General features: G+C 44.7%; 1 protein-coding gene across 1 annotated transcript in view; it reads left to right on the top strand.

Annotated features, from left to right (window-relative positions):
- Positions 1-18,574, top strand: part of Dark (Death-associated APAF1-related killer) — a 62,663-nt gene extending 44,089 nt beyond the window's left edge. Inside the window, exons 18-21 of the mRNA XM_075881311.1 lie at positions 3,282-3,404; positions 5,113-5,244; positions 10,467-10,595; positions 11,684-18,574. Of these exons, the coding sequence (XP_075737426.1) occupies positions 3,282-3,404; positions 5,113-5,244; positions 10,467-10,595; positions 11,684-12,046 (747 nt within the window). The 3' untranslated portion in view covers positions 12,047-18,574. The remainder of the gene's footprint in view (positions 1-3,281; positions 3,405-5,112; positions 5,245-10,466; positions 10,596-11,683) is intronic.
- The last annotated feature ends 556 nt before the right edge of the window (positions 18,575-19,130 follow it).

Below are 19,130 nucleotides of genomic sequence, written 5' to 3'. Positions count from 1 at the left end.
TGCGAGCCGACCAGACGGGTCTTTCAAGTTGGTCAGCCAGTAGAGGGAATGATGGTCGCTGACTACGTGGAAGGAACGACCATAGAGGTACAGACAAAACTTCATAACCGCCCATACGACAGCAAGACACTCTTTTTCCGTTGTAGAGTACTTGGACTCGAGGCGGGAAAGCGTCTTACTAGCATATGCGATCACACGCTCGGCTGAGTCTTGCCACTGGACGAGTACAGCGCATAAACCCACGTTGCTGGCATCTGTGTGTACCATGGTAGGAGCATCCTCATCAAAGTGAGCAAGCACAGGCGGAGTCTGCAGGCGTTGTCGGAGATCGTCAAATGCCACCTGTTGATCGTCGCCCCATGTGAACGAAACGTCTTCTCTTGTGAGTACTGTTAACGGCGAGGCTATGTGGGAGAAATTGGCAATAAACTTTTGGTAGTATGCGCATAGGCCAAGGAAACGCCTGACTGCTTTCTTGTCTTTTGGCACCGGAAATTTTCTGACGGCCGCAATCTTATCGGGATCAGGTCGAACACCTTCATGGCTCACCACATGGCCTAAAAATTGGAGCTCCTTGAAAGCGAAATGACACTTCTCGAGTTTCAGTGTCAGGCCGGCAGACCTTACTGCCCTGAATACCGATAGCAGCCTGCTCAGGTGTTCCTCAAATGTTTTTGAAAAAACAATGACGTCGTCCAGATAGACCAGACATGTCTGCCACTTAAGGCCTGACAGAACGGTATCCATCAGTCTCTGAAATGTTGTGGGGGCTGAGCACAATCCGAATGGCAAGACTTTAAATTCATAAAGCCCGTCAGGCGTTACAAACAACGTTTTTTCTCTATTTCGCTTGTTGACCTCAATTTGCCAATACTCACTTTTGAGGTCCATTGATGAAAAGTACCGTGCATACCTCAGCCTGTCGAGTGAATCATCGCTGCGCAGTAATGGGTATACATCTTTCTTTGTCACACGGTTCAGCTTGCGGTAGTCGACACGAAATTGCAAGCTTCTGTCTTTCTTTTTAACCAGCACTACCGGCGATGCCCAAGGACTTCTTGACGGCTGGATGACGTCATCATCGAGCATTTTCTTCACTTGTTCCTGGATTGCTTCGCGCTCTTTTGGTGCTACGTGGTATGGGTTCTGTCATATTGGCCTTGCCGTCTCTTCCGTTATTATCCGATGTTTTGTCAGTGGCGTTTAACTGACCCTCGAGGTCGATGAAAAACAGTCTTTGAACTGGTGAAGAAGATCTACTAGACGCTGTCTCTGTGCTGGTGACAAATCCGTGCTTACGTTAATAGGTGGTGGGGCTGACGTGACTTGTGGCTCGCCCTGTTGTACTACACAGCACTCACGGATTTCGGTGATCTCGTCAAAGTAGGCAACTGTAGTGCCTTGTGTAATGTGTCGTTGCTCGTTGGTAAAATTCGTCAACAGAACCTCTGCTTCACCGCGCACAACATTGACGATACTTCTGGCAATTGCAACACCGTGAGAGAGTAGAAGCGTCAATACTTGTTCAGCGATTACTTCTCCAGTATTCTGCTCGCTGCACGTGACTGAAACAAGGCGGCACAATAACGGAGGTACGGTCACATCGTCAATGACTCGCAGGGGTTTTCGGTGTAGCGCTGCGCTTTGATCCGCTGAAAAGGTCAGTACACCATCCGGAATACTGATGATGGCACCATATTCACGCAAGAAATCCATCCCCAAGATTGCCTGTATGCAACACTCAGAAAGAATAAGAAAAGTTGCAAGGAAGGATGCATCCCCTATCTTCATTCTTGCGGTGCACTTTCCGGTAGGTGTGAGTAGCTGCCCTCCAGCTCGTCTAATCTGCGGTCCTGTCCATTCCATTCTAACCTTCCTGAACGTGTCTGCCAGACTCTCACTCATTTTTTGAGAAGTCCGCGCCAGTGTCGACCAATGCCATGACGTCATGTCCGTCAATCATAATTGCAACTTCGGCAGTAACAACCCCATCTTTCGTCGATTCATTGAAAATGTGTCTCTCTTCGCTCGGCAGTATGGGGGGATTTTCAGCACTTCGACGATTCGCAACCTTCCCCCCTGAGGTCGCTGCTTTTAGTTTCCCCGGTGTGGACTAGGAGATCTCCCTCTTGGCATGTCAGTGGTGCTCCGTCTAGAGGATGGAGAATAACGCCCAGGAGAGGGTGAGCGGGACCGAAACCCAGGAGGAACATCCTGCGGGGTCATGACACTCGTGTCAACGTCAGGTGTTCCGTTAAGATGGCGCCGAGGAACAGTGGAAGGAAACCCTTGGTACCCTGCGGCGCGATACGGGCAATACCGAAAGATGTGGCCTGCCTCCCCACAGTGAAAGCACAGGGGCCTATGATCAGGGGTACGCCAGATGTCAGTTTTGCGAAGTGGTGTCAGCCTCGGCGTCAAAGTTTCTCTGTAGTACCAAGGCGCTGTTGGCGGATGTTGCTAGTGGTACTGATGTGGTGTCGGCACGTTCGCTGGCTGTCGGCGGACTACATCTGCATAGCTTGCCTAGGGAGTGCTCGTGTTCGGCTCAGGAAGCGAGAGCGCTTGCCTGATCTCCTGGCGTACAACTTCCGCTGCTGAGGCGATTGCGCAGTCATTCGGTTTGGCGACGAGCGTCTTGACCTCTTCTTGTACGATTTCTCGTATTAGTTGGCGCAAAAAACCTTCGTCGGGTGCTGTTGCTGTGGTCGTGGCTGCCACGCTGATCGGTGCACTGTGGGTTGGGCGGTCATACTGGCGATAACGTAGATGCAGTGCGCGTTCGATAGATGTCGCCTCCTTGGAGAATTCATCCACACTTGTAGGCGGGTTTCGTACGAGACCAGCGAAGAGCTGCTCCTTAACGCCCCGCATGAGGTAGCTAATTTTTTTGGCGTCGGGCATATTAGGATCTGCTCAACGAAATAGCCGCCCCATGTCCTCAACAAACATCGGGACGCCTGACAACAGCGGGGCTCTTGTCAGGCGTCCCGAACATGTACCCAGCGCCTCCACCAGTGTCACAATGCAGAAACAGCAGCAGTCGAATACAGGAAACTCATTTTAATTGTACCAGAACACTGGCAAACTGATCGGAAGAAAACCTCGTCTTCTTCTCTCGCTGCGCGTGTTCTTCGTTGTTCTCTTGGTGCTGCATATTCAATGTGGCAGTAGTGCCTGTAGGGGATATTATATAGGTGGACCCGGTGGTCACAAAACCTTATGTCGGAAATGAGGACTAATGGCTGGCTCCCCTGCCTCTTTTTTTCCACACTTTTCAGCTCTGGCACATGGATGGTTCTCACAGCACGCTCGTTGGCCATCGTGGTCAAATCACGGCGCCATGCCACCTGTTTGGAGGCAACCTCAAGCTTTTGTCATCATCAGACCAGGGCGAGCTCATGGTGAGAGATTCCTAGATACACTTCGTCACGTACCATTGGATGAAGTACAGTAGACTCTCAGTAAATGGAAACGCTTGAATGGTATTGCTGCTTAGAACAGCTTCTAGTATGATTAATTTTGCACTTGAATTCCATTGCCCTGTCCATCACTCAGTAAATGGAACCCATCCTAGTTAAATGGAGCATATTTTCCTGGTCGCTGTCAGATTTTCATTAAAGGAGCCCTGCAATGTTTTTCTAGCAAGGTCAGAAACCTGTCCAATCTGTAGTCCATATTTTGGAAATGATCCCGATGGCGTGAAAGCATTTGACTACAATTAATCACTAGTAATCAAACTAGCTGCAATAAAAAAAGAACCTTTCGTGCATTAAGAAAAGTAATAAAATGTTGCTTGTCCATTTATGTTTCATTTATAGAAAAAGAATAACTGCCGGTCGTTCCTTTGGGGAATGGTGTGAGTGGTTTAAAAGTTTCATTTTTGCCCGCATAAACTGGGCAAAATATTCCATCTAGCCGGGCCCAGTTGAAACAAAACACGTTTGCCATCTTGGAGCCAATGGTAGGAAACTAAATCAATGGCGGTTGTTTGGGCAGGCAATTTGAAGTGTGCTTACCAGATGCGGACCACTAAAACGTGATTTTATTTCAAAATAAGCACTTCTTTGGCACAAAAGTAACACTACAAGGTCTCCAGACCGCCATTTCAACAATCAATGTCGACTTAATACAGTGCAGTCCACTTATAACGATACCACATATAACGATGGGTCGACTTAACAGTCTCATTTTATGCATTGGGGCTATGGGGAAAAAAACCATATATAACGATATGTTATCCACCGCATATCGGATACAATGATGAAAAGTTTGCCGTGGACGGCATGTTTCATTCAGAATAATCGTAACATTTAGATTGATAAGTTCCTCTGAAACGAACTATGCCGAGACAAGACGAAAAGTTAGCGTAGGCGAGTACGTATCTGCCGCCACTGCAGCACAGCGCCGGCAGCGCGTCCCGGCCGTTCAAAAAGCCGAGGAGAGCATCGCGAGTTGGCGCGACGCGCTACAGATGGCGCGAGCTGTGTCACGTTTTGCGCCTCGCCGCGCGTCGACCGCGGAGAGGCTGAGAGAATTTAAAAAAAAAAAAAAATGCGAAAAGCAAAGTGCCGCGCTCCGCGGCTCCCCGCCTTCTACAACGGCAAGCTACTCGTGCTTGCCGATTGAAAGCGGGAAAGAGAGAGAAAATAAAAAAAGCGAAAAGCAAAGCGGCGCGGCGGCATCGGGGCGGGGCCTCGTTGGCATTCCGGCTGTGTACCTCTGGCTGTGCTTTCTTCTTCGCACTGCTCCCACCCCGCCGTCGGTCAGTCTCTCTTCTTCAGCGAACCCGTGATGCGTTCTTCGGAGTAAGAAATAAAGTTTGTTTTTGACATCCTACTATCTACAATATTTATTAATTGGTGAAAATAGCGAAATGAAACCTGGAGCTACAAAAGGTACGTCCGGCGACGATTTTTTGGCGGCAGTCCAGATATAACGATCACCGGTTATAACGATCATATTTTTAGGTTTTCTCGATATCGTTATAAGTGGACTGCACTGTAGTTGCCTTTAGCGTCCCCATAAGCACTCTTCACAATCATATCTATGATATATTAGGAGGTGCTGTCACAAACCAGCCAACATTGCTATATATCTTTTCCCCTCAAGGTCTGGAGCTTGAAACACTACAGCCAGCCATGCATTCAGATCAAGGCTCACAGTGGAGACTCAGTCTTGTGCTGTGATGTGTCATCTGATGGGCAGTGGCTCCTCTCTGGGTCTGCTAACAAAACTATTCAAGTAAGTAGCTTCATGGCTGATGTTCAAGGCTCTCACACATTTTCACTCATTTTTCTTCAATACTAAGTATTGCTGTTCTTATCTATGTGTGTTAATGTGGCGGACACAAGAAATACGATAATGCTTGTCTATTATGAAAGTAAAACATAAATTCACCATGTATAGTAGTTCTTATCTGTCAGTAATTGTTGCTGTCAGTTGCAACAAATTAAGTGCACCTTAAAGATCCCCAGCCAATTTAATTTTCAAGACCCTCTCCTTTACGACGTCTCTGATAATTGTATCATGGTATTGGAACATTACTCCCAACAATTATTATTAGCTGTAACAAAGCCTCTTTTTTTTTAAATTCTCTTGAGGTTGTAAAAACCAGGGAAAGCGTCAAGATAAACGGATTTTCAAGAGAGAGAGAGAGAGAGAAGAAACTTTATTCAAGTGCCCCTGCTGGGGTCAAAGGTGGCGGGTGGCCGGGAGACGGGCCCCTCTGTAACCCCCTTCCTCAGGCAGCGGCCAGGCCTTGAATCCTGGCGGCGTCTTCGGCCAGCCGGACAGCCCAGAGCTGGTCCTCCGGGCACGTGCTGAGCAGCAATGCCTCCCACTACTCGGCCGTGGTGATTGTGAATGTAGGGTTCGTGCTGTGTTTAACTGAGTGAGTAGCTTCGGAGCAGGCCCATATAATATGGTCGAGCTCAGCGTTAGGTGCACCGCACGTTTTGCATTGTGGTGTGTGAATAGCGGGGTAAATACGGCTGTACAGTGACGGGCAGGGGAAAGTGCGTGTCTGTAATAGACGCCAGGTAGTGGACTGCTGCTTACTAAGGCACTTGTCTGCTGGTGGGTATTTAAGTCTGGCCTTGTCGTAATACATTAGGATTTAGGTAACCAACCTGTCCCTCGCATTGTCGCGAAACGAGGAGATCATCATCTCTCGCTCAGCCGCGTCAGGTCACGAGGGGTGGTGCTTTGTTAAATGACGTGCCCGGTGGACAAGAGCTCGGGCGGCGTCATGAGCGTGTTCGTTCCCCGCGAGCCCCGAGTGGCCCGGAGTCCAGATGATCTCAACGCGGCGCCGACGTAACAGAGGTGTACTTGTGAGAATTCAGAGCACTGGTTGGGAGATCAAACCTTTCGTAAAGTTGCGGATGGCAGTCTTGGAGTTGCTGATGATGGAGGATGCTTGGGTTGAAGCGTAGGCGAGAGCGATGGCGGCTTCTTCGCCTTCTTCGGGTTTGTTTCCACGAATGGTGCCAGTTGCGGTAATTATGTACTGCCGCCCGTTGGCAACAGCGAGGGCCGCGGCCCGATGCGTAGGATATTCTGCTGAGTCTACATACGCCACGTACGTGGCTTTCGCGTAACGCTTGCCTAGTTGCTTGGCGCGGTCTACTCGTCTTTCCACGTTATATTCAGGGTGCATATTGCGTGGTATGGGGGTATTCACGAAAGTGTCGCGAATGTCCGAAGGAATTGGGAGTTTCTGGCCAAACTGGGAGACGCAAGGTATACCGAGTGCGCACATGAGATGTCGTCCTGTAGGAGCTTGGCCTAATCGTTCGTAGTGCGATATACGTTGGGCTTCAATGAATTCGTCTATGGTATTGTGAAGTCCAAGGTCATTGAGTTTCGTATTGGGCGTAGACATGGGGAGACACAGTGCGCACTTGTAGCGGCACCTGATAATTATGTTAAGATTTTTCTTGTCGGTGAGCGCAAGTTTCATAAATGGAGGAAGGTAAAGGATTCTGCTTATGGAGAAGACTGTCACCAGTCGTATGAGATTGGCCTCTTTCATGCCGTGCTGTTTATTGGCGATGCGGGAGATAAGCCTAGTAGTCTGATTGACATGCTGGTGTAGTAGTTGCATTGTTTCCGAATTGCCGCCATTCTGCTGAATGCAGAAGCCCAATACGCGAATGGTAGGGATTTTTAAGATAAGCAAAGTAGCACTAATCGCTGGTAAAAATGGGTGCTTTTCATAAAAATCACTACTACTAACCGGCTCTTCAGTGGCAGTTGTGTTTGTCCTCGTGCACGTTTAAAAGAGAAAAAAAATACATACAAGAGACTTTAGCCATCTGGTATTTGCCACACTGCCATTTCATTTAGCAGAGAAAAACTGCCTAATGCTACTTTGCTTTGCGGTTGTACGCTGCCGTAGGAAGGCGTCCCCCAGCTGCTTGGCGCATTGCATCAGTTCATCTTTCCCAGTGCTGCACTCGACCTTATTTCGAAGCAAGCACAGCGAATTTCTCGTCTCGGAAGATGTCGGCACTTCTCGAGGTTGTTCGCCATCGCCGTCGTCTCCGCCGCCTCCTACGTTAGTGGCCGTTTGAACACTTTTGGTGTCCGCCATTTCTCCAGTAACCACCACATCCTGCTCACACAGCGTTTGCTCCAGAAAAGTCATGTCATTTTCGGCGGCACTATTACCTATAAGCTTGATGACTTCTTAACAAAGTTTTTCACAGTCTGTGAAGCTATCCATCTCTGCTTCTGGCAAACTGGTGGCACGTGAAAACCCAGAGTGTGCAAAGCAGTTGGCGATAGCCACTGCATGAACTTTCTGCCAAGCACTGCTGAGAAGTTGTACTGCTCCCAGCAGGTCAGTTTTGTAGGTTTTACCGTTTTCATAAGACAACTAAATTCTGTTGAGAAGGCTCCTTTGGTAGATTTTTCGGGCCACTTCGATGACACCTTGGTCCATTGACTGCCGCACAGACGTCACATTTGCAGGCAGAAACTCTACTGTCACTGCCTTCAAATTCTCTATTCTGCCGTTGCCTAGGCAGTTCTCGATAATGAATAGTACTTTTTTGTTTTTCTTGGCCATCTTGTTATCTATAGCTGAACATACTCGTCGAAAAGAGTGGCAGTCATCCACGCTGCTCTATTTGTGCGATAGGTAACTTAATTCGGCAGTCGGGCATTTCTAAAGCACCCAAGATTTAGAGCTTTGCCAATTATGATTAATGGCAGCTTCTCTTCATCTGTGGCAATTGCCCCAAAAAGGACAGTGACCCTGTCTTTCTGTTGTTTCACTCCCAGGCACGCTCCACCCCTCGGTGTGAAGGTGTGGCTCGGCAACATTTTATAAAAAAGTGCTGTTTCATAAAGGTTGAAAATGTCGCTGTCGGCGTAACTCTCCCGCAACTCGACGAGCTGACTGCCGCGCAAATTGTCTGCAGTAGCTGCGTCGACAGTGCAGCTCTCGCCGTGCTCTGACTGGGAACCACACTGTTTCTGTTTTTGAAGTGTGCAAACCAGCCACTGCTGCAACTGAAGTCCGTGTGCCCCATTTGCAAGGTCAGAGCGTCTGCTTTTGCTGTGGTGACGGGGAAGGTTGGCCGCTCTGGCATTTCGCAGCCATACCATCAATGCCGCTTCAACGTCTGAGAACGTCGACCATTGAACTCGCTTCCGCTGGCTGGAGAAGCTCTGCTGAAATTTGTCCAGCACCTTCTGCTTGTTTTTCAGTACCATCCAAAGCATAGACAAAGGGATGCCGAATTTGTTCGGCCTCCTTTCTCTACTTCCTTTATTAGGGCAACATCTTTTTTTTTTTTTAGCATTAGCGACTTGCACTGATTTTGACGCCATGCTTGCCGCACTCGCGCTAAGTTGTCGCTCCTTACAGTCAGCGAAAAATCCATACCGCTCTATTTGCACAGATGAACGGAAATCGCACCTCGGGGAAATTCACAAGCACTGCACAAAGTGAATCAGACAAACTACACCAAGCGTGGGCAGAGGGCCTCCCTGCTCAGTGCATGTGTCACATGACGTGCCAGAGGGTCGCTTGACAAAGTTTATATGTCGCTGGGCTGAGACTACGTGCTCTTCGCGTTAGCAGGAAGCATCGACGTAGTGGCAAGCATGGCTTAAAAAAAAAAAGAAAGATTTTCTGGCGTGGCAGCATCATGCAAACCTTGTGAAATAGTCCACTCCCACTCAAGATTTCAAGTTATCTGCAATCCGACCGAAAAATTATTCGTGATAAAGGGGAAAATATAGATGGTATGTATAGGAAAATGTTCAGTGTTGCGGAAAATTTCCACTTAGACAATTTTGCGAGATATGAGAGTTCGAGTTAACGAGGTAGTACTGCTGTATTTCTTTCTTTTTTCCATCTTCATTTTTTAAAAGTGCACTCGCAGTTACCACCATTCTTTCTTTGCTACAAGTGTGCTCGATTTTCTCGTTTCGCACCAATATTGACTCTGAAGGTTTTTATGAAGAGACAGCTGCATTTTTCAGTAAGTAAAAAAAAAAAAAAAGCCTAACTTCGTTTTTGTTTTTAACTAAACCCAAAACAGTGATAACTTTCTTCCCCCATCTCCATCTTGGAAAACGCACTTTCAGTCATCATCATTTTTTCTTTGCTGGTCTCTCTCGAGGTTCCAAAGTGTACTCCTTGCAAGTGCACTTAACTTGCCTGTCTGATCAGGGTTTTACCCTCTTTAGAATGAGTTACATTTACTTCTTCTTTCCGACTGAAAATTGTAACCACCTCGCTGACGACGCTGCCCGATGTGCCCACGATGGAGCGCCCACACTGTTAATACCCTTGTCAAGAGTAGACGCAGCTAGAGAACTTCATCTCATCGTGCGTAATGCCACGCTTGCGCACTGGAATTCTCCACTTAACTCCAATCATCGCCCTAAAAATCTTAAGTCATTACGTCAGAAACAACTGCCATCCAAGATTTCTCGACGTGACGCTACAATACTGTGCCGGCTGTGGACTGGGGTAGCGTTTACTATGTCATTCAGTCATCGCATTGGCATGGCAGATTCATCCATGTGTGAAAGCTGCAACTGTATAGAGACTATTCAACATCTCTTGTGCCACTGTGCCGAATTTGATGAAGATCACCGGACTCTCCAGTGTGCCTTGAATAGACTCGATGACCGGCCATTTAATGAAGCAAAGATTTTAGGAGCCTGGTCGCGCAGCACATCAGCACATAAAGCCACGCGAGCCCTCCTGAGATACTTGACAGCAACTTCATTGAGAGACCGCCTGTGAAACTCGGCATTGTGAGTGTGATGTGACATGTGTCTATCCTTCTCTCTTTTTTTTTCTTTTTACTCCCCTCTCCCCCTCTCCATGTGTAGGGTAGCAAACTGGACGCATAGTCTAGTTAACCTCCCTATTTTTCCTACATTTCTTCTCTCTCTCTCTCTTTTGAATTTTCACGGAAGGTTTTGTTTCTATCTAACAGTTGTGGAACGCTGAAACGGGCGAGCTGCTGCATGAGAAGATTCTTGACGCTTGTGTTCGCTGCTGCCGGTTCAGCCCAGATCCCGAAAGTGTCACTGTAGCAGCTGGCACCGACGAGGGATCTGTTTATGTAAGTGCTAGTTTTTATTGTCTCTGCTTTACATATTGCTTGCGAGAGAAAGAGAAAGGAGTCACAGCTTTGAACTAATCTGCACTGGAACCTTGCTAAAGTGTAGCTTTCATGCCGATGTGTTTTCTGTTGTAGCATCGCTGTGGCGTTGACATGCCAATGGTGTGAAGAGATTGTATACCTACTAATGCCATATCTGTGCATATACAGCATCACAACATCAAAACAGAAAAATTGGCCTTCAGAATGCACTTGTTGTGCCTTGAAAAATGCTTGAAAAATGTGCCTTGAAAAATGAACTACATGCAATTTAATCATTTGGCCATAGACACAGCGAGATTCTCAATAAGCATGTCTTGGTTTGTTTTTTTGGCATAGCGATGAAACTTAATTACATTGAAACTACCGGTAACCATATGGGCATTGTGATATTTAGGTTTAAAATGCTTGTTTAATGGACTTATAAATATTTTATTATGTTGAGAATTTCAATAGTATAAGTTTGTTATTTTGATGTCTAATTAAAGGGGTAATGACATGAATTTTTGAAGGCGAGTTTAGTAAATCATACAAATCTCTTGAATACAGATAACTCTGTGCTCAGTAAATGCTAAAGTATTTCATTTTGACATTAATGTCCATTCTCACTGCAGTGTCAACTCGGGTGACTCCATGCACTGCTTATGGATAGTTGTGATGATATCAGGCACCAAAAACATAAAAAATTTCAGCTTGTGTGCCACCAGAAATATTCAAAATGACAGCTTGTGCATCGACAACAGAGCCAGGAATGAAGTGGCCGTGAAAGCATCTCACTATTTCGCTGAAAACATGACCAGAAGCTTATACCGTGGTGCGACGTCGGGGTACAGAAAGAATTGTAACTAGTTTTTAAGAACATACTGTGATTACTTTTGCATGGGGCACTCATGCTTACCAATACATTTTCTAAGCTCATGAGGGCTTGTCCCTTCATTTGACGAAGAACTGAAAATTTTATGTTAGTACCCCTTTAACTGTATATGCCTAGGAAATTGTTTGGTCACCCCCACGGTAGCAAATTAACATGGTCAAATGCTCTTTCGAAGGTGTACCTCTTGGAAGAGGACTTGCTCCAGAAAGTCGGCGAGCACAAGCTTTGGGTCTATGACCTGGCCTTTTCTCCTGATGGCCGACAGCTTGCGTCGCTTTCGGAGTCAATCTGCTGGTGGTCCCTGGACTCCCTGGAGTTTGCGTCTGCGCTGAGTTCCATGGACGATGGAAGCGTGGCATCATTAGAGTCACTGTCTCAGACCTCCTGTCGTCGTCAGCTGCAGAGATTCCAGCTGCAGAGCTCCAAGGCTGTGGCCCTGTTTACCTCACCAGACTTCAAAACTTTCGTCACTGTCGATGACTCGGGTATCTTATACATACTCAACAAATTGGTTGCTGCTCAAGCAACTGAGAGATGACTAGTGTATTTTTGCATGGTTTTTGTTTTTGTTGCTGCTTTATTTTTCTATAGTTGAATTGTTAAAGTAGGTGAAAGTGCTGTGTGCACACAAGCGCTACTACTCTATGCGTTTGTCTGCATCAAGTGCCTGTGTCCAGTTTCACCTTTTAACTCGGCAACAAAAGCAATCTTGAATGTTCCTGAGGTGAAATTCTCCCGCTGTACTTCTGGTCAAGCAGTAGCCAGCAGATCAGCGAGGCCAGCACCAGCAGTCTGCTTGTGAATTCACCCATTTTAATTCCTTGGAAGTGTGGAAAGCGTGCCTTGAGCATGTGGCTCTTCTGCATGGTGATTACGTGTGATAAGAGTCTGTGTTGAACAGTGACTTGATTTTAAAGAAGATGTGGCAGATGGCTTTCTTGACTGAAGATCAAAGAGCGTCTTGCCATCTTCACTGTTCTGAGGCCATAGCTTTGAATTGCTTGGCTGACATTGCCATATTTTTAATCAATCAAGACAGCACTGTTGAGTATCTTATACGGTTTGGCTGGATAAAATGAATTAAACTAAGGACAAGGACAGCGGATTTAGTTGTAGGTTAGTTGAGACGTGGCTCAGCAGCACCAAATCATGCCATGAGTAACTAGTCGGGGGTGCCCTTGGGCATCGAGCACTTTGCCGCTGTTCGCTTACGTCCTGCTCTGCCTCTACACTAATGCAGCCATTTTGCTGCGATGTACCTACTGCGAGATTTTCTGTCCAGTTGCTCAATCACTTTTCTATTTGCCAGCACACAGTTGTCTAGACTAAGTGTGCCATATGAAGTGAGGTGACGCATGACTCTTGGTATACCGGTTGCGCCACGAAGAATAGCCTAAAAGTTGATCTCTTGTTTGATGCTTTTGCTATTAAAATTTCTTGCCGTGCCTATCAATTTCCCAGAGCCTCGCATTCAAATGCATAAAACAAATAAGATAGGAAGTTTTTTACTGGCAGTTGTACTGTATTTTGTTGGGGGATCTTTAATTTTTATTGCTTTACAACTTCTGAAATTTTTTGATACTGAAGGAGGCGGAGCTTACGAGAGAGGCTAAAATTTGTCTCGCTTTAAGGCGAGTGGAAGGATGACTGAATAGCCAAAAGTTGCCTGTAGTCACACGTGCAGCAATGTTACCTATTTTCACAAAAATTCCTTGAAGGCTGCATGATGTCTGAATGGCGGGTGAGTAAGCGGTCGGCAGTACCTGCAGAGGTATTTCAGTATGATCCCCTGATTTGTAAGTCAAGTCACATGACGATGCACTATCTTACGACTTACAACATGCACTGGGCACATGTTGCCATTGATAAGTTAAGCAATTAGCATTCCTCAGTTTTGTTGTTGTATGTGGTACAGGGTAAATTAAAGTGTGTCGTCACTGACAGTCGGAAGACGCAATAATGTGCTCTAAGCACCTACCAGCTAGAACTGCTGCCACATGTAGTTCTTGAATCTGAAACTTAGTAAGCATGTTACGCAAGTTGTACACTTCTTCGTTGTATTGCTGGCTGCTTATTAACCCTTTCTTTTTGCTCATTGCCATTTAGGAGAGCTGCAATATACTTCGGTGTCATGCTGTGTACTTGGGCGACGTCCAATCAAGCAAAACTGCCATAATGTAGCACCAGTGGCCTCTTTACCTGTCAGTACAAAGTGCAGCTGATGAATTGTGGCTAAACACAAATGAAATTTGACTGAGTGGTTTTTTTAACACCACCAAAATTTTTCACTGGCAATGGAATCGAGATTCTCACCTTTGCCCAGGGCATAACGTTTGCAACAATTATTTTCTCAGAATTGTAGATGTACTCTCTTTTCAACCTCCAGATATTTGCTCAAGTACATCACCATCCCTCAAGTTCCTCCACATTTTAGTTTTCCCTTTCTTTTTCAGTCAGTTTTTTTTTTTAATTTTTAATCGCTAGACTATGAAAGAACATGTTCTCATTGGTAGGAACGGCAGATGGGGTTAGCTTGTCCGTCACGGCCAATTTCGTGTATGTTGTTTCATTATTAAGCGAGTTACTGACACAGGAGGGCATAGCATCCTTCATGGCTGTAGCTGACTTTCATCTCCATGGCTATTTTTTAATTTAATTACATTCTGCTCACTGAGGCATCCCATGTGTTAAGACCTTTGCTTGGGCCAATTTCCATGACACTTTCCACACCAGCCACGTTATGTTGGTTTCGCCCCGCCACGGTGGTCTAGTGGTTAAGGTACTCGGCTGCTGACCCGCAGGTCGCGGGATCAAATCCCGGCTGTGGCGGCCGCATTTCGGATGGAGGCGGAAACGTTGTAGGCCCGTGTACTCAGATTTGGGTGCACGTTAAAAAATCCCAGGTGGTCAAAATTTTCAGAGCCCTCCACTACGGCGTCTCTCATAATCAAATGGTGGTTTTGGGATGTTAAACCCCACAAATCAATCAATCAAATCAACGTTATGTTGGTCTAGTACAGTTTAGCCCAGGGGTCTGAAGCTTAATTCAGCTAGCAGGCCGCAGTCACGAAATTTAGTCGCACAAAGTCTGAAACAGTGAGGAGGTTGAAGCAAGGGGAAGAGGGGGTAGAACGAAAGATCGTTTTAACTGCCATTTGAAAGAATGCCTTTGGATAATTTCTGAAGGCCTTTTGGCATCAAGATCCGAGAATCGTAGCGATACTGATCTCCAGAGTAATTCAGATCTGAGCGTCGGCTGTGAAATATATAAATTTTGTTCCGTGGTCATGTTTCTACACATTGTGACCACACGGGGTGCCTCATGAAAAAATATGCTTGAACCGTATCCGTTCTTACCCAAACAAAGCATTATTAATCGCAATACGCAAATAAATAACGAGAGTACAATTTATCAGAGTTGCAAACATATTATTCGTTGTGAAGCCACAAGCCGCGTGTTTGAGTCCTGGTTTAGCCAGTATGACTCATTAATGAGTGCGTATCTTTGTACGGGGAGAAGAAACTGCATTCAGATTTCATTCAAATTGTTTGTCTAAGGTTGGAACATCTAAAAGCTTCTGCCCCATTTGCTGTACATGGAAAAAGTTTTGTGGGCTTGCTATGCAAGGCCGGAAGGGGCATTCGATCGATGCAAAGATATTGTCCCTTACATTCGTTGTAAGCAATTTTGCTTTCTCACTGGCACGCCATGCTTGTGTGAGATGTTCAAAGCAATGTTGCCACCCAGACTTCGTTTTCATGCCTTTTCTAACTTTCCAAGTGTCTCCTCGCATTGAGAGCGGTGTTGTTAACAGCAAGGTAATTTAGTAGTATTGGCAAAATCATTTTTTAACTTTGATGAGATGCCAAAAGTATATATATATATTTTTTCGCTTGTGGTCATATGGCTTCATTTGTGGCACTTGCATCTTGCAGCATGAGTACTTGATGGTGGACGACATTGCTCTCGCTTTATTTTTTAGACTTATTGCACGTTATGGGTTATGTAATGTCCGATTCATGTTTACTTGTGTGTGGTGCATTTCCCCTTCTTTTTTTATATATACATACTTTCATGCATACAATTTATTTATCATCTGCTTTATACCGTGTGCTTTCCAAAGTTACCATTTATATTTGCTGTAGTGAGAGATAGCATCATCTTGAATGTTACCATTATGTACAGACCTGTGATCACGTGTTTCATGTGTGCAGTGGTCATGTGTCTTCAGTTATACTTTCTAAAGGCACACCCAAACACATTTCTTCCTTAATCTGTAGAAATTGCAAACTGCTTATTTTTGGATCCACGAAGTGGGCACTATTTAGTATATTGAACATTGTTGTAAAGCCATGATATAGATTGTCTTCGTCCGTGCAACATAATCTAAAGCCACCTAATGAACATTTGCTAACTAATGATATTTTCATGCCACCCCTTTTTTTCTTTATTGCTCTAAAATCATTCATTTCATCTATTTTACACTGCCTTGAAAAGGCTATAACAAGGCTTTTCCATTTACTGGTCTCACTGTGGTGTTAATACGGCCTCAAACATTTTTTATTGAGTATTTCCTCTTATTTAGAAATTGTGTTGCTTATGTGTGGTATGCTTGCTCATGTTTTTTAAACATATAAAAAATACCAAGTATTATTCGACTTGAGATTCACTGGATTACATGACAATTTCTCATATGTGGTCGAAGTGTTCAGAATCGAGTCATCTCACGAGACAGTTCTTTGATATTCATGTGCTCATTTGTTGTGTACTCTTGTAATGGAGTTCCAAGTTCTGTAATGTTTTGTTTTCTTCCTTCCCAAACATTTGCAGTGCAAGTAATTTTTTATTTTTCTACAACATCCCAATGCTGTATTCGCTCATGAAATTAAAATCAATAGTTGTCGAGCAACTTCAGGTTCGCGGATTTCAGTGCATAATGCATTGTTCTTGGGCATCTGTGCACTCTGTGCTTTTGGAAGAACAGGCTTTTTGATAGACTCTACTGATGGCGTTAATGCTATTATGAAATACGGACATATAGTTTTTGTAAGATTGTGCTCATTTAGTCCAAAATATCTTAGTTTTTTTACATAAATATGTACGGAATGAGTTCCATAAATATCGTGATGTCTGTGAAGACATTGCAAAGCATTTTCATCGATGGCTTATGTGTCTTTTTATCAGAAATGTTCCTCCTCAAACAATCTTTATGTGTCGCTTGCTGGCAGGCTGCTGTAGATCAAATTTCTCAGTGTTTTCTCATGCTTTTCACAGTTATCCTAATGAATCATTAAGCAAATTTATAACCTTTTTTTGTGTGAACTGCTAAGGTTTGGGGCACTTACCAGTCTCGTATACAATGGAACTTCGATTATACGTCCCCCGGTTTCAGGACAACCCACATTTTGCGACGAATCAGTTTGGTCCTGGCCAAATCTTCATAAAAATAACGTATTAAAAACCTTGGTTATAGATGCAGTTTATGCCGACCCCGCATGTTACGAGGAATTGCATATTTCGTCTGAAAAAACAAAAACAAACTTATTTACTCAAATTAAACGCCGCACAAATATTTACAAGTGCAAAATATGAACTTGCGCTCTGCTAGGTTGACATTTGTAAAAGTAGAGTGTGAGACAGGATGTCTTCGAATGCAAAATTTATTTTTCTGGCAGTTCATGTGCTTCTGCATATGCCTCAATCGCGTGCGTACATATCCGGCGTCGTTACTAAGTCAAGCTCTATCCATACAGAATAACTTCAGCCAGCCAGAAAGCTGATAATTTCACGTTTTTGGTCCATGGAAGGTTTCTGTGGACGACATACAGCTGATCTCCTGCCTTTGTCGCACTCGCAGTCACAGGCTTGCGCACACAAAAAGGCACGATACAGCTGTTTTGACCGTTCAAAATTACTTTGGCTTGACGTCAATGTTCATAATAACGGCGGGACACCACTAGTTGCACTTTACAAGGGAGCAAGTTACAACACTTATAGCTCAGTCGTGCACGAAGGTATTCTACACAAGCTCGTGGTCCGTCGCCATTATGTGATAGCAATGACGCTATCTCTGACTCTTCCAACGAGAGGTTGTTGGCAATGCGTTTTTTTTTTTTCGTTTTCACGCATAGGCAATTTTGCGACCCTGTTTATCGGTAGAAAGATGCATGTTGGGGTCAATATTTTTTTTTTAAGGTGGAGAATAAAGATTTGCTCGAACTTCCTTCAACTAAGTAACGCTGCCATTAGCTGCTACTGGCAAGAATAATTTAATCTACCTTCCTTGCAGAGGCACAAGGTCATGCTGCGGGCTTATTCAAGTGGTCTGTGCCTGTTTTTAGGGCAAGGCTGAGTGTAACTGCCCATAATTTTAGTTTCCAATTATACGATGCCCGAATTATACGACGGTTTTGCGTGGTCCTCTGAAAGTCGTATAATAGGGGTTCCATTGTATTTCACAACAGAAGGAAGCTGTCCTGCTTGTAGCCTTAAGGCGTTGACTACTTAAATTTCTTATTGCCAAAGAGATCTATTCAAGCTAGAAGTAGTAATACTATAGCCCCCCCCCCCCACCCAATGTTAGATACAGTGACGTGCCAAGTTTCTTATGGATTTCCTTACCTTTATTTTTTTTTAGACAATACATTTATGGCGACACTTGCAATAGTCGTGATCAAGAACACCTATTTTCCCAACAGTGTGGCGTGCCACTAACGCATGGAATGGTTGGTGGCACTAGTATTTAATAAGTGCAATTTTTTTTTATATGTGGGACACTTCCATGATATCACAATTTCGTTCTTATCTTGTAAGAACTTCAGTCTCTCCATATTTGTTGGTTATGTGGCTGTGATTCAAATACTAAGCATATCGCCATTTTTATGTAGCAGCCAGTCAATCTGTCACCTCACAGTGCATGTTTGCTTTCTGTGCATGTTCGTGTGGACTGTGCTCTGTGGAACAGTGACATTTGCAGGAAGTTGATGTTATTTTGTCACTTTTGTATGTATACACATCGTGCCTTATGAACTGCAGTGCTGCTTTTAATAAAAAAATTTTTACTGAGAGGTGTTTAGTGGTATTTAGAAGAAGTGACTGGTTAGTGAAAAATATTCTTGAAAAACTGAATATAGCCTAGCTGTTCTGACGATTTGGGCCACATGAATTCGGGTTCTGCCCGTGCCTTGCCGGAAAAATTGTTTTTCTTTTTTCACTCCCCTCTTCAGTCATACCTCATCTTTGTGGTAGACCACATGAACTCTTTTTCTTTCCCCTCTAGTGAGGCTGCTTTTCAATTGTTCCTATAGTTTTAATCATCGATAGATACAACACAGTCATAGGCCTTCCTTAAATTGCCTGCCCTACTGTCCTTGTGAACATGCCAGGGTTGCCAGCGGTAGGATAAGTACTCAACTTTTAGGATATATTTAATATTTTTCGGGCAGCGTGAGGTTGTAGGGTGGTAACATATTCTCTTTATTGGGTGTAAGGCAATTTTCAATCTTTTTTTGTTATCGATCGGCAAAAGATAGCGACAATCGACACGACTTCCTTGAGGGTGACATTCCTTATGCATTCAAAAATAAAATATTTCTTTGAAGAAAACTGCAACTTTCTTAAT

This window comes from Rhipicephalus microplus, chromosome 2 (assembly GCF_043290135.1).
Source record: "Rhipicephalus microplus isolate Deutch F79 chromosome 2, USDA_Rmic, whole genome shotgun sequence".
Lineage (NCBI taxonomy): Eukaryota > Metazoa > Arthropoda > Arachnida > Ixodida > Ixodidae > Rhipicephalus > Rhipicephalus microplus.
The sequence above is the reverse complement of the archived record's forward strand: the minus strand, read 5'-3'. Positions and strand labels throughout refer to the sequence as shown.